At 35.8% G+C, this 16,027-nt stretch overlaps 1 protein-coding gene across 1 annotated transcript in view; it reads left to right on the top strand.

The window, feature by feature from the left end:
- Window positions 1-8,762, top strand: part of LOC123251790 (vomeronasal type-2 receptor 26-like) — a 61,314-nt gene extending 52,552 nt beyond the window's left edge. The window contains exon 6 of the mRNA XM_044681106.1: window positions 7,858-8,762. Within this exon, the coding sequence (XP_044537041.1) occupies window positions 7,858-8,762 (905 nt within the window). The remainder of the gene's footprint in view (window positions 1-7,857) is intronic.
- Window positions 8,763-16,027: the final 7,265 nt, after the last annotated feature.

Below are 16,027 nucleotides of genomic sequence, written 5' to 3'. Positions count from 1 at the left end.
CATTGCTGCTAGTAGAGAAGTCCATTACATTTGATTGTGCCACAGTGTATATCAGTCTCTGTGTACAATGTTCTGGTTCTGCTCCTTTCATGCTACATCAGTTCCTGGAGGTCATTCCAATTCACATGGAATTCTTCTGATTCATCATTCCTTTTAGCACAATAATATTCCATCACCAACAGACACCACAATTTGTTTGGTCATTCCCCAATAGAAGGGCATCCCTTTATTTTCCAATTTTTTGCCACCACAAAGTGCAACTATAAATATTTTTGTACAAGTCTTTTTCCTTATTATCTCTTTGGAGTATAAACACAGCAGTGGTATGGCTGGATCAAAGGGCAGGCAGTCTTTTGAAGCTCTTTGGGAATAATTCCAAATTGCTATCCAGAATGGTTGGATCAATTCACAACTCCATCAGCAATGCATTAATGTCTCTATTTTGCCACATCCCCTCCAACATTTTTATTTTTCTTTGCTCTCATGTTAGCCAATCTGCTAGGTATGAAGTGGTAACTCAGAGTTGTTTTGATTTGCATTTCTCTAATTATGAGAGATTTAGAATACTTATTCATGTGCTTATTGATAGTTTTGATTTCTTTATCTGAAAATTGCCTATTCATGTCCCATGCCCATTTATAAATTGGGGAATGTCTTGATTTTTGTAAAATTGGTTTAATTCCTTACATATTTGAGAAATTATGCCTTTGTCAGAGGTTTTTTGTTATAAAGATTTTTTCCCCAATTTGTTGCTTCTCTTCTAATTTTGGTTGCATTGATTTTATTTGTACAAACCCTTTTTAATTTAATGTAATAAAAATTATTCATGCTACATTTTGTAATATTCTCTATCTCTTGCTTGATCTTAGATTCTTTCCTTTCCCATAGATCTGACAGATACATTACTCTATGTTCACCTAATTTACTTATAGTTTCCTTCTTTATATTTAAATTGTTTACCCAATTTTGAATTTATCTTGTTGGAGGGTGTGAAATGTTGATTTAAACCAAATCTCTCCAATACCATTTTCTAATTTTCCCAGCAGTTTTTGTCAAACAGTGGGTTCTTGTCCCAAAAGCTAGAATCTTTGGGTTTATCATATACTATCTTGCCAAGGACATTTAGTCCAAGTCTGTTCCATTGATCCTCCCTTCTATCTCTTAGACAGTACCATGTTATTTTGATGACCACTGCTTTATAGTACAGTTCAAAATCTGGTAATGCTAGGTCCCCATCCATCGCTTTAAAAAAAAATTCCCTTGATATTCTTGTTTAAGTATTCTATTTCCTCTTTTGTTAATCTAGGTAATTTGTATTTTGGTAAATATTCATCCATTTTACTTAGATTGTCATACTTATTGTCATATAACTGGGAAAAATAGTTCTTAATAATTTCCTTAATTTTCTCTTAATTAGAGGTGAGGTTGCCCTTTTCATTTTTTGGTACTGTTAATTTGATTTTCTTCTTTCCTTTTTTAAAATTAGATTAACTAGTACTTTATCTATTTTAAGTTTTTTTTCAAAGTACCAAGTCTTAGTCGTATTTATTAATTCAATAGTTCTTTTATTTTCAATTTTATTCATTTCTCATTTGATTTTTAGGATTTCCAATTTAGTTTTTATCTGGAGCTTTTCATTTTTTTCTTTCTTGTTTTTCAATTTGCATGCCCAATTCATTTACCTCTTCCCTCTCTGATTTCTTTGTATAGACACTCAGGTATATAAATTTTACCCTGAGTACTGATTTGGCTCCATCCCATAGATTTTCATATGCTGTTTCCTCATTGTCATGAAATTATTAATTGTTTCTATGATTTATTTTTTAACCAACCAATTTTGGAGAATCATATTATTTAATTTCTAATTAATTTTTGATTTGCCTCTCCATGTACCCTTACTAATCATATTTTTTTGCATTATGATCTGAAAAAAGTTGCATTTATTATTTCTGCTTTTTGTGTTTGTTTTCAATGTTTTTATGCTCTAGTACATGGTTATTCTTTGTGAATGTACCATGTGCTACTGAAAAGAAGGTGTATTCATTTTTGTCCCTATTTATTTTTTCCCCTGTATCTATTAACTCTAATTTTCTGAGATTTCATTCACATCTCTTACCTCTTTCTTATTTATTTTTTGGTTTGCATAATCTAGATCTGATAGAGGAAGTTTCAGGTTTCTCACTAGTATAGTTTTTTTTTTTTACTTTTTTTATTTTATTTTAAACCCTTAGCTTCTGTGTATTGACTTATAGGTGGAAGAGTGGTAAGGGTAGGCAATGGGGGTCAAGTGACTTGCCCAGGGTCACACAGCTGGGAAGTGTCTGAGGTCGGATTTGAACCTAGGACCTCCTGTCTCTAGGCCTGGCTCTCAATCCACTAAGCTACCCAGCTGCCCCTCTCACTAGTATAGTTTTACTATCTATTTCCTCCTTAAGGTCCAGTCATTTCTCCTTTAAAAATCTGGATGCTATACCATTGGTGTATACATATTGAGTACTGTTATTTCCTCACTGTCTATACTGCTTTTTTCAGGATGTTATTACCTTCCCTATCTCTTTTAATCAGATCTATTTTGTCAGATATCATAATCAAGACTCATGCCTTCTTTTTCTCAGTTGATGCCCAATAAGTTATGATCCAGTCTCTTACCTTTACCCTGTGTGTGTCTACCTGCCTCTTGTATATTTCTTGTAGACAACATATGGTAGGATTTTGGTTTCTAATCCACTCTGCTCTCTGCTTCCATTTTATGGGTGAGTTCACCCCTTTTCACATTCAAAGTTATGATTACCACCTGTGTATATCCCATCATTTTGATTTCTTCTTTTATTCCTGCCCTTTCTTCTTTCACTGTTTCCTTCTACACTAGTTTTTTGCTTTTAATAAGTCCCCCTATTACCTACCTTATTTTACTTTCCTTTCAACCTCATCCCTTCTCATTCCCCTCTTATTTTTCTTTAAGGTCTGGTAAAGGCCACCCCCATCTTTCCCTACCTTTTAATATTTCCTGCCCCACTCCAAGCCCTTCCCCTTGGTTTTTCCCTCTCAACTTTCCTGTGGGGTAAAATAGAATTCTATATCCCAATAGATCTGGCTGTTCTTCCCTCTTAGAATTGATTCCACTGAGATTAAGTAGTTTAAGTATTACCTATTTCCATTCTTTTCCTCTCCTTCTTATAATAGTGTTTTTCCTCCCACCCTCATGAGTCTCTTCATGTGATATAATTTATTGTATTTTTCTTCTTCCTTCAAGTTTCTCTAGGTGCCATCTTCTATTCCCCACATTTTTTACATATCATCTTAAATAACTTAGTACTCCAGCCTTTGCCTATGAATAATTCTTCTACCTATTATAATAGTGAAAACAATTTTTGAAAGTTATAAATATCATTTTTCATATAGATTATAAACAATTTGACCTTTCTGAAGCCCTTAATTTTTTTTCTCTCTTTAATGTTTACCTTTTTATGTTTCTCTTGAATTTTGTATTTGGACATCAAAATTTCTATTTACTTTTTGTCTTTTCTTTAGGAATGCTTGGAAATCTATTTTGCTAAATGCCCATAGTTTCCCATGAAAGCATATACTCAGTTTTGATGGGTAGGTGATTCTTTGTTGTAGACCCAATTCTCTTGCCTTCCTGAATACCAAATTCCAAGCCTTGTTGTCATTTAGTGTGTAGGCTGCCTGATTCTGTGTAATACTGACTGGGGATCCTTGATATCTGAATTGTTTCTTTCTGGAAGCTTATAATATTTTTTTCTTTGGCCTAGAAACTCTTGAATTTGGCTATAACATTCCTGAGGCTTTTCTTTTGGGGACTTAATGTAGGGGGTGATCTATGGATAATTTTGTGTTTCTTTTGCCCTCTTGTTTAAGAATATCAGGGCAGTTTTCTTGGATAATTTCTTATAATATGATGTCAAGGCTTTCATTTTTGTTCTAGGCATTCTAGTAGACCAATAATTCTCAAATTGTCTCTCTTGGATCTGTTTTCCAGGTTAGTTTTCTCTTCAATGAAATATTCCATGTTTCCTTTTATTTTTTCATTCTTTTGATTTTGTTTTATTAATTCTTGTTCTCTTGTGAGGTCATTAGCTTCTACTTACACAATTCTAGTTTTTAAAGACTGATTTTCAGCTATGATCTTTTGATTTTCCTTTTCAGTTTGTTCATTCCCAGTTTTCATGGCTTCCCACAAGTCACTTCTGGTCTCCAATTTGCTTATTACTTAATTTGATTTCTGTGCCTCTTTTTCCAAGTGATAAATTTTGTTTTTTAAATTGTATTCTTTTTGAAATACTTTTTGAATTATTTTCATTTCTTTTCCCCATTTTTCTTCCCATTTTTTCCTATCTTTCTTATTTGGTTCTTGAACTTTTTGAGTTCCTTGAGAGCTTGTTACCGATGTCCATTTTTTGGGGAAAGTTTGGATATATTTGCTTGTTTGCAACTCTCTACTATTGCTTCTATATTTTGCTCTTTTTTTCCTATAGAAATTATCCAAGATCAAAGGCTTTTGCTGCTGCAGCTTATTTCTTTTGATACTTGTGGATTGTGGTTCCTGCATATTGGTGGACTTTTATGTCTTATTTTTTGTCTCTGTATTATCTTCCCATCCCAGCTAGAAGTCTGAGTGAGGGGGACAGGCTGTTCTTTGTGTAGCGAATTATAAAGCATTTTGCTCAGAGGCTATTTTTCAAGTCTCTGTGGCATATGTTGTAGGCAAGCCACTTCTGCCCTATCTCCATGCCTAAATTCTGTGTTCTTCAGTCTCGGGTCCCAAGTCTTGCTGCCAATGCCTTGCACTTCCCTCCAGGGTAAGTCTGTTGTGTTCTCAGCCAGCCTTTGAAAATTTAGAGATTGTCCTGGCCCTGATTCTGACTCTGGCCTGGTATGTGTATAGTGGAGTGGTGATCAGCTTGAGCTTTGATAGGTGCAATTTTACCCCCTTATAGTGTGGAAATATACAAACCCTACCTATCTTTGAGGCTGTGCTCTATGACAGAGGCCCTTCACTCATCCGATTTTTATTTTTGTCTTTCTGAGACTCTTTGTGGTGATTGGTTGTGAGGAGAGTCCAGCAATTTCTGCTACTCTGTGGCCATCTTAGCTCCACCTTTATAATATAAAAGATTTTAGGAATATAATAACAACATATGCACAATATGATGTAGTTAAAAGTAATGATGCATAATAGGAAAAACAACAATTTATGACTCCCCTGATAAGTCTTCTACATTCAGAATTACTAAATATTTATAAGTAATATATAAACTGTGTGGTTCACCACAACCTATTTTCCTTTTCCTTTACTTTGCTTATTCCAGTTTATAACCAGAATAGAGTATATGAGATTGAGTACTATGTTTTAGGATATTTACTTTTCTTATATTTTTTCTTTTCTGATTACCATGGTTGAATAAAATAACCAGAGCCCTGTGAGGGGGAAATGAAGGGAGGAAGGTAAGATGGTAGGATGGAATGGAAGAAAGGAGAGAGGAAGGTAGAGGAAGGGAAAAGAAGGTTGTGGTCCCCAGCCCCAGCAGGGGGAAATTGATCTGAGCTCTTCAGGGGCTCTAATAAATGATCTGAGAGCAACTTTAGGGTTTAGAATAGCTAGGATTTATTTAGATTAGGAAAGGGAAGGGCTAGGAAAAACTAGGAGGTAGGCAGAAAGGGAAAAAAGGCACTAAGAGAGAGATCAGGGTCTCAGGGTAGCATAGAGTGAGTGGAGCTTCCAGGGTCAAGAGAGACAAAAGGCGCCAAACTTTCCCTTTTATACTTTCCCTGACACCTCCCACAAAGGAAGTTGAAGTTGTCAGGGGAAGTTGTGGCAGAGAGAGTCCTGGGAGACATAGTCTTCCAGGGCTTTACATTAATTTCAAATGACATAGCCCAATAGGCTGAAAATCTATGGCTGCCTCCATTTCCCAATGGGTGTAAGGAAGAGGATGTTATAAATATTGTGGAGGTAACACTTGAATGAAATTGGGATACTGAGTTGGTGTACTCCAAATATAAATTATGTAGGGTGACTGGTCACCCTTTTTTCTACTTACTTCTGATTCATTTTTCTAATATATTTGTATGATAATAACTTAAAAGTATAACTCATAGTTGGTACATGTACATTAAGGTAGGTTGCAGAGGGATAGTCTCTTGGGCTTCCATAACTTCCTGAAATCAAGACAGATCCTTGACTGGCCGTATTTTGTCTGGCACAATCCTGTGGGTAGCTGGACCCCTTTGCCTCAACTTGTGAAATGGATCAGGGCCCATTGGGAATTCAGGATCTGATGAAGTGGAAGTAACATGGCTACCGACTTTGGGGAGTTAGGTTAGTGATATCTCCTTCTTTCTCTATTTCTTTCTCTTTACTAATAAATAAATATTATATACTAATAAATAAATAAATACTAATAAATTTAGTATAAAGCCTCCAAAATTAACTTTTATTTATTACATATTCTTATCCCAGCTTAGATGGTAAGAAAGATGTTTTATGTCCTAATATTTTTAAAAAATGATTGAATTTAAAATATCCATTTTATTGAGAAATGAATTATTTCTTAAAAAAGTTTTTTTTCAATTTAGAATATTTTTCCATGGTTACATGATTCATGTTATTTCCCTCTCTCCCAAACCCTCCCCTCCCTGTAGCTGATTCACAAATCTGCTGGATTTTACATATATCATTCATCAAGACCTATTTCATTATTATTGATAGTTACACTAGGGTGATCCTTTAGCGTCTACATCTCCAATAATATCCCTATCAACCCATGAGTTCAAGCATTTGTATTTCTTCTGTGCTTCTACTCCCACAGTTCTTCTGAATGTGGATAGCACCCTTTCTCATAAGTCCCTCAGAATTGTTCTGGATCATTTCATTGCTGCTAGTATGAATTATTTCTATGGCACCACATTTTGATTAAATGCTATTTCATCAAATTTTTTTCAATAAACTTTTACTTATGTCTTTAAATTTCACTTTCTAGCCTAATCACTAAGATTAAACAGCAAAGTTCATGATTATACCAGTTATTAATAGTTTAACCAAAAGTGAAAGAAAGACTTAAATATTTATGTACATAGTCAAGGCATATACCTAGTAAGGGGAATAGTCATGGATGCTGTGGTAATTAATGTGTATACAATAAAAATATCACCCTGATGCATGGAAACCATAAAGAAGGCAGGGTTGAAATCTACATTTACTAAACTGTTGAATCTAGGTAGTCATTGTCATAGCTGCAAAATATAGGTTCTGATGAAAAAATCAAGATCTTTTTGAAAACTACCGGTAGTCACTTTAATTGAAGAATATTTGATTTACATTACCATAATCATGTACCCCAAGTAACTCAGAAGATTTTAAGTTATATAAGATATAACTTATATGAAACTTAAAATAATCATAAAGAAATAAAAACATTTACTATCTCATTTATTCAATGAAATATGGCCTTTATGTATGAAAAATTACAATAAAATATTTCTTTGTCTCATTTTTATTTTGAACATAGATGATTATATTTAAATTGGTTACCTAACAATTCAGTCCTTTCTGTAGAAGGTTTGATTTTTAAATGGATTAGAGACAGTCTAATTTTTGTTTACTAAGCACATGATAGTAAAGCAATAATTTAACACATTATTTTATCCATATGTAAAGACATGAAGACACTGAAAAATGGGTTTATCTTACTGAGCCTCTAAAATTCTTGTCCTGTCTGAGGAGTAGTAGAAAAAAAAAGATGGAGCTTTATGTAGAATGACTAAACTTGTGATTTACTGGAGAAACAAAATTATGTAAGACTTATAGTGAGAGACTAATTTTTGTTTTATTCACAGATGCACAACAGTGTCTGCAATGCCCTGAAGATCAGTACCCAAGCAAGGAGAGAGATAGATGCCTCCCCAAGACAATAACTTACCTGGCTTATGAAGAACCTCTGGGAATGACTCTGGCTTCTGCAACTCTCTGCTTCTTCCTACTCACTTCTCTAGTTCTTGGAGTTTTTGTGAAGCACAGAGACACCCCCATAGTCAAAGCCAACAACCGCAGTCTCAGCTACACTATTCTCATTTCCCTTACCCTTTGTTTCCTCTGCCCCTTGCTCTTCATTGGTCTTCCTACTCAAGCCACCTGCCTCCTGAGACAAATCTCTTTTGCAGTAGTGTTCACTTTGGCCATTGCCTCCATCTTGGCCAAAACTCTAACTGTGGTTCTGGCCTTTAAGGCCACCAAGCCAGGGAGTGGGCTCAGGAAGTGGCTGGGCTCCACAACATCTTATTTTCTCATTTGTATCTGTACTCTTATCCAGATATGTCTCTGTGGCATCTGGCTTGGAACACATGCCCCATTCTTTGAGATGGATCTACACTCTGAGGCTTCCTTCATTGTCATTCAGTGTAATGAGGGATCCCTTTTTTTCTTCTATTGTGTTCTAGGCTACATGGGCTTCCTCGCCTTGGTTAGCTTTATCATGGCATTTCTGGCAAGGAATCTGCCAGACACTTTCAATGAAGCCAAGTATTTGACTTTCGCCATGTTAGTTTTCTGCAGTGTCTGGATTTCCTTCCTGCCTACATATCAGAGCACTAAGGGGAAGGCCATGGTGGCCATGGAGGTTTTATCCATATTAATCTCCAGTGCTGGGATTCTCACTTGTATCTTTGCTCCCAAATGCTATGTGATCCTTCTGAGGTCAGACAGAAATACTCTAGAGATATTGAAAAACAAAGCTAGTCTCTAAAGAGCAAGGTGTCCTCAATCTCTTCCTCATCAGTCATAGAGATATAGTTCTTGACTTCCTATAGTCTTAATCAAATATTTCAAATAGCCTAGCTTATATACCTTTTATTTTCTGTTGTTATTCCTTTCTTTTTTATTTGAATCAAATAACATTTTGAATGAAGTCATGCTGCCTGATTTTTTTAATAGTGGAAGAATTAAAACTAGTTATATAGAAATACATTAAATGGAGCAGACACTTAAAATAGAGATAATAATTAAATATAATTATGGAATAATTAATGAATTTAAAATATGAGGACCTGATTTCTAATTCTTGGTTTAGTTTGTATCATATTTCTAATTCTGCATAAGCCTATCCAGGATTCTCATTCAAAGAGATTTGCAAAGTTGGAAGTCTAATCTTTCCCCAATATGTTTATCTGGGTTATATCAGTCATTACATTTATTAGCTATTATTTGATTAATCATACATATGGGAAAGATGATTTGTCAAAGAATTATTAAGGCCCAATTTAGTAGGATGATTTTTCATGTATAAACATGTACAGCAAGTTATTGTGCCTTTGATTCCTTTCTATTAATTATTTTATTGTAAAATCATAATCTTTTGTGAACAATCTTTTGCCAAAGCCTAATTGTTCTCTTCCTGTTATTTCATGAATGATACTTTGAATATATCAGTAGTTGATTGCTGTAAGACAGAATAAAAATGAGAAAAAAAATCATGTATCACAACTTATTCAGTTTTTTCCTTCATTTAGACATATTTTTCTGTATATATCTTGCAATCCAATTTCAGACTGCTTATTTTATTAGTTTTAAAATCTCAAATTCCAAATTCTCTATTATTTTACATTTCTTCCAATACCCATTGAAATGACAAGTAACATAAAACTGATGTTACATGAGAAGTGATAAAAAAGATGCTTCTATTATAATCAAATGGAAAAGTATATATAAAAATTCACTGTAGAAAGGAACTTAAAAATTAGAATTGGTGAAATGATAGAAAGGTATATAAGATCACTGAAGAATATTATTATTTAAAAATAAGATTTAAACAAGTTCGAGCTAATGACTCCACAAATAAAAGTGAAAAATAGAAAAAATGCCATATTTATCATTGAAAAAACAACTGACCTGAAACCAATCTCACAGTGCAATCACAAATATGCCATATGCCTACAACCCTTTTGGCAGCTTCAGACTTAGACTCTATATTTTAGATTTAAGCCCTTTGCAATTCCTCAGCAGGGGATGAGTCTAAGATGAAAGATTTTCCCATTTCCTGGGTAAGTGGAGGACATACCATATTTTCTTATTGTACTCTTGAATTCTCTTATTCCAGGTCCCGTTGTCTAGGATAGAGCATTTTTAAGACCCATAAGTCTGGGACAAATTTAAGTCCCTCAGTTTCTGAGTTAAACACATACAATTTTTCCTAACTTGTGACACAGAGAATTAAGAACAAGGAATCAAGATAATCCTGAGGACCAAGAAGAACACTATGTGTGTGTGTGTGTGTGTGTGTGTGTGTGTGTGTGTGTGTGTGTGTGTGTGTGTGAAGTTTGTAACTTGGGAAAAGAGTAGATGTTCAAAAGTGTTGGTATTCTTTAAAAATGAAGAAGTAGGAGCCAAGATGGCAGATTAGAGGCAAACCAGTTGAATTTTCTCAACATTCACCTTCAAACAATTTAAAAATTACACTTCCCATGTGATAGCGTAGTAGTAGAAGCAATAAAAGTTCAAGCTCAGGCATTTTTATCACCCTCAAAATCTATAGGTTGGCAGAAGTTTGTGACACAAGGTTTTATGCCATGCATTGAAAGGAAGAGTAGCTTCAACAGGAAAAGCAGCTTTGGGAGCTCTCAGCCCAGAGATAGTAAGGGGCTTGGACAATTAGTAAAGAATGATAACAGGGAACCATTTGATGACACTAGGCATAGGTGATACTTCTTTTGATGATTCTATTGCCCCAATTTGAAGCTACATACTAATATTTTGCCAACATCTACTTTAGTTGGAGGTCAAGTCATTTTGTCCTCTCCAAATCTTACTCTTTAGAGCAAGAAATCAACCAGTATTCATTAATCAACTATTTCATGCAAAGTACAGAGATAGACTCTGTGGATAAAATGGTAGACTGTTTTCCAATTTGCTAGTAGCTAAATCCTGGACTTGGAATGAAATTGGTCCCAAGAAGCTAATTCAGGGAGGGTCACAAAATGAGTTGATATAACTTATCTGCAAAACAAAATAAACTTGAACTCATTAATCAAAAGGGCAAGATTATTAAAAAGAAATCTGTTTTGATAGATATTTCCTGATGGAATTGGGTTAGAATGATAGCCTTTTATTTCATTTATTTATTTTTTTAAAACCTTACCTTCTGTCTTGGAACCAATAGTATTGGCTCCAAGGCAAAAGAGTGGTAAGGGCTAGGCAATGGGGTCAAGTGACTTGCCCAAGGTCACACAGCTGGGAAGTGTCTGAGGCCAGATTTGAACCCAGGACCTCCCATGGGTAGGCCTGGTTCTCAGTCCACTGAGCTATCCAGTTGCACCAAGAATGATAGCCTTTTAGGGGAAAATAAGGGTAAAGGTCATCATTCCATAACTGCATGAGTAAAATGTAAGAAGAATGGGTCATATGGTAAGAGTAGCAATAAGTGATGAAATATTAATATGCTCCATGGGAACCATGCGATTTTTTTTTGAAAACTGGAGGCTATGTGGAAGACCAGAGATGTTCTTACATTGGGAAATTAATGAGAAGACAAAAATAAGAGTCTCCCAGAGTGGGCAGATCCAGGTTTTGATCATAGTCTATGGAGGAAAAACCCACAGTCAGACTGTTGACTTTGAAAAAAAACACAGAACTATCAAATAGTTAGAAAAGCCACTCTTTAATTAAGAACAGGGGTCACAGGCATGAGGTAGGTCTCTACTCAGAATGGCACACTCCCATGCCTACCCAGAGTTTGAGAATTGAACTCTGGGTTCTCTGGGCCCTGGCTCCCAGGAGTGTCACTGCGCTAGATGATGATTTCAAGGAACAAAAGAAATTGGGGAACCTATATACTCTTTGGGAAGATCCAAGGGCAGGGAAAGATGATTGACATTACCATGCTGACTAGATATAATCAAGCTTGGGAAAGCAATCATAGCCAGTGGCTAGGGTGTAATGGATGGGGCTACCTACAATGGATACTAAAGGATGGTCCCTGCCCAGGTTCCTCTTCCTGGGAAAGGGCCTGATACAATGGGGAAGAGTACCCAAGACAAAAGGATATTTAGCATTTACCTTAGGGTCCATTATTCAGTCTGAAACTGCTAGGCTGAGATTCCCTTCAGGGTGGAATCTCCAGGGAACAGGGAACAAGCCCAAGTTTTGGGATCCCCAACTGATAAGCTAGTCCTAAAACTTTGGGTTCATCAGATCCCACCAGGCCACAAGTTTGGGGTCTCTAGATTCCACATCAACAAGACCACTGATTTATTGGAGTACTTTGAGTCTTGTATTTAGTGCCAAAAAAATGCTTGACTCAAAATCAGGACTTGATGAATGTTTATTTCAGAAAAATTATTTATTCTTGACATTGGCTTTTTGTGGATGAGAGTAAAATGGTCACCAACTAAAGTATGGGAATTGTTGTGTGACACACTTTTCCCTCGATTATTTACCAATTGCCTGTGGGAGGATAGCCCTATGAAACCACTAGTAAGGTAGCAGGCAGATTTATGAAGAATGAGATTCATCAGCCTAAAAACATTATTGAAAGTTTTATTTAATTAATAATGTTCTATATGAGATATAGTGATATTCATTGTTTTTAAAATTCGCTGCTGCAGAGCAGTGTTTGCAATGCCCTGAATATTAGTGCCAAAGCAAGGAGAGTGACAGAGGTCTCTCTTAGACAGTGACTTACCTAGCTTATAAAGAATCTCTGGGAATGATTTTGACTTCTGGAGCTCTCTGCTTCTTCCTCTTCACTGCTTTGGTCCTTGGGTTGTTGTGAAACACAGAGACATACTCATAGTCAAAGCTAATAACCTTAATCTCAGCTACATTCTTCTCTTCTTTGCTTCCTCTCCTCCTTGCTCTTCATTGGTTGTCCTACCCCAGCCATGGGCCTCTTTGGAAAAAAGCCTGCATTTGCAGTTATGTTCTGTGAAAGAGAATTTTTTACTCTATTGTCAATCTTGAGTTAACACTAACTTAAGTACCCCTACTCAGTACCTCACTAGACTGAAGACAGGATTAACTCTCCTTTGTCTAGCTTTTGATTAAAGCAACAAAAAGCTTGAACTAGAGCAGGGGTCGGCAACCCTTTTGGCCATGAGAGCCATGAACGCCACATTTTTTCAAATGTAATTTCGTGAGAGCCGTCCAGTGCTCACAGTGCCGCTCTTGTAACAGCGCCTGAAAAAAAAAATTGACTTTATGGCTTCTGCAGAAAGAGCCAAATCTGGCACTCAAAAGAGCCAGATAAGGCTCGAGAGCCATACGTTGCCGACCTCTGAACTAGATGAAGGAGTTCTTCCCTTCTATAATGCTTTGAGAGACAAACCATTCTACATTCCCATAATTTAATTATGGTATCACAATTTAAATCTAAATAATAAATCCATTTTGATGTTAGCTTGATATAGGGTGTGAGATATTGGTCTGTACCTAATCTCTGCCATACTGTTTTCCAGTTTTCCCAGCAGTTTTTGTTAAGCAGTTTAAGAATGGGATTTGTGCAAGGGGGATAGGACAAAAGGAGCCAGAAGAAGGCAGTTGGTGACAGTTGGTGACAGTTGAGACAAGAGAGAATTCTGGAAGTTTCTCCGAGGAGGAAGGAGAAGAGAGGTCTTCGGGTGGAGGACTAGGTAGAGAGAGGAGGAGGACCTCCCAGCTCAGATCCAGTCCTGAGGGTTTCCTGAGAATCTTTCTTTGGAAATTGAAACCCTGATTCCATGATCAAGGCCATTATATTGCATCTTACCCATCAAGACTTCAACCATCAAGTCAGGAAGGTTTTTGGACTCCATTTTGGGAGTGATCTCTTACTCTCCTTCACCCATTACCCAACCTTACTGAGAGAACCCCTTTCAGTCAAAACTTACAATACAGAAAGGATATAAACAAAAAAACTAGAAATAGAAACAGAAGGAGAAGGGGTGGGGGGAATTAATTTAGGAGTGGGAACTCCAAAGGTCCCCAGCCAAGTGACAGATCCCATAGCAATAGTGAAGAGGACACCCCAAAATCCTTCTGCCCTTCACCCCTTTCACCAATCCCTGAACTGTCAATAATAAAAGCCACTCATCAGTCAGATAGCATTTCAGTGTGCATGAGAGACAACAAGGGAGAGGGGAACCACAGCTTGGTCTGGCTGCCTCCATCTTGAAGCCAGACTACCCGCTATGAATTTAACTGTTCCGGGGGAAGTTTATTTGGACCCCATCCTTACTAAGAATTGGATTGGGTACCACATATCTCATCTTATAGGGAAGCCTCACCCCCAACTCCTGTGGGGTGGCACGACCATCCAGATCACCAAGTTTTGGGATGACACACCCTTAAATTCTCCCAGACTATATTTGGCCCCAGGGGAGAGCTGGAAGAGAGACTCACCAAAATAGACTCTATCTCCCCTCTATCAAACATTCATCATTGGCTCTTTTTATTATACAACAGTGAGCTCTTATTCCCAAACCTGGGATTTTGGGGTTTATCAAATACAAGGTTGCTAAGATAATTTATCCCTGTATATCTAATTTATTCCATTGATCTACCATTTCATTTCTTTGCCAGTATCAGATTATTTTGATGATTTCTGCTTTATGTTATAGTTTGAGATCTAGTGGTGTTAGGTCACCTTTCTTCACATTTTTTTTATTAGCTCCCTTTATATTTTTGACCTTTTTTTCTTCCAGATGAATTTTGCTATTATTTTTTTTTTGTTCTAGAAAAAGATTATTTGGTAATTCAATTGGTATAGCACTGAGTAAGTCAATTAATTTTAGTAGAATTTTCATTTTTATTATATTAGTTTAACCTACCTATGAGCAATTAATATTTTTCTGATTGTTTAGATTGGACTTCATTTATGTGAAAAGTATTTTATAATTGCTTTCATATAATTCCTGTGTTTGATTTGACAAGCAGATCACCAAATATTTTATATTGTTTAGAGCAATGATGGGCAAACTATGGCCTGCGGGCCAAATGGGGCTCCCTGAAATGTTCTATCTGGCCTGTGATATTCTTCCTAATCTGATGAATATAATGAGTAGGATACAATACAATGAAACTTCAAAAGAGTTGCCTTAGAAACAGACTGACAGATGAGCATTTCCTTTCCTTTGGCTCCCACTTTAAAAAGTTTGCCCATCACTGGTTTAGAGTGTTTTTAGGTAGAATTTATCTTTCTAACTCTTGTTGTTGGACATTATTGGTAATATATAGAAATGTTGATGATTTCTGTAGATTTATTTTGTATACTGCAAATATACTAAAGTTATTACTTATTTCAACTAGGCTTTTAGTTGATTCTCTGAGATTCTTTAAGTAGACCATCATATCATCTTCAAAAGAGTAATAGTCTAATTTCTTCAGTGCATTTTTAAATTCCTTCAATTTCTTTTTCTTCCCTTCTTGAGAAAGTAGCATTTCTAATGCACTATTGGATTTTGTGCCTCTTTTTCTATTTGTTTAACTGTTTTTTTTTAAACTATTATTTTTTTTTTGCTTACTTTCATTTCTCTTTCCCATTTTTCTTCTCTCTATAATTTGACTTTTGAATTCCCTTTTCATGTGTTCCATAATCTGAGACCAATTTTCTTTCAGGTTTTGGACATGACTACTTTGATCTCATTGTCTATGCCTTGTTCTTCTATATCTCCATAAAAGAACTTTGCTAAAATAGCTAATATAAATTCTAAAGAGTATCACAATTCCCAAGAGGAGAAAAGCCCATTTGGTTATAGTAGCAAAAAAACCAGTTCCTTGTAGCCATGAGAGGTTCTACCATGCACCATCAGATATCACATGAGTCTCTACAGTGATTTGCTGAGTGTTATTATAAATCCTTTGAAGTTCATGGATATTTATTACAATTTTACTATTTATGTAAGAACAACAAGATTGATTAATAAGGACACACAAACCTCCTGATGCTGCTATATGCATGTCTTGAGCCAGCCAGCTTTGTATAACTGTTTTTGCTAAGGAGTTAATCTCATCCTATAGGAAAGAGATAGTCTTAGAATTTTG

This window comes from Gracilinanus agilis, chromosome 6, assembly GCF_016433145.1.
Source record: "Gracilinanus agilis isolate LMUSP501 chromosome 6, AgileGrace, whole genome shotgun sequence".
In the NCBI taxonomy this organism is placed as follows: domain Eukaryota; kingdom Metazoa; phylum Chordata; class Mammalia; order Didelphimorphia; family Didelphidae; genus Gracilinanus; species Gracilinanus agilis.
This window is presented reverse-complemented; position numbering and strand designations above follow the sequence as displayed.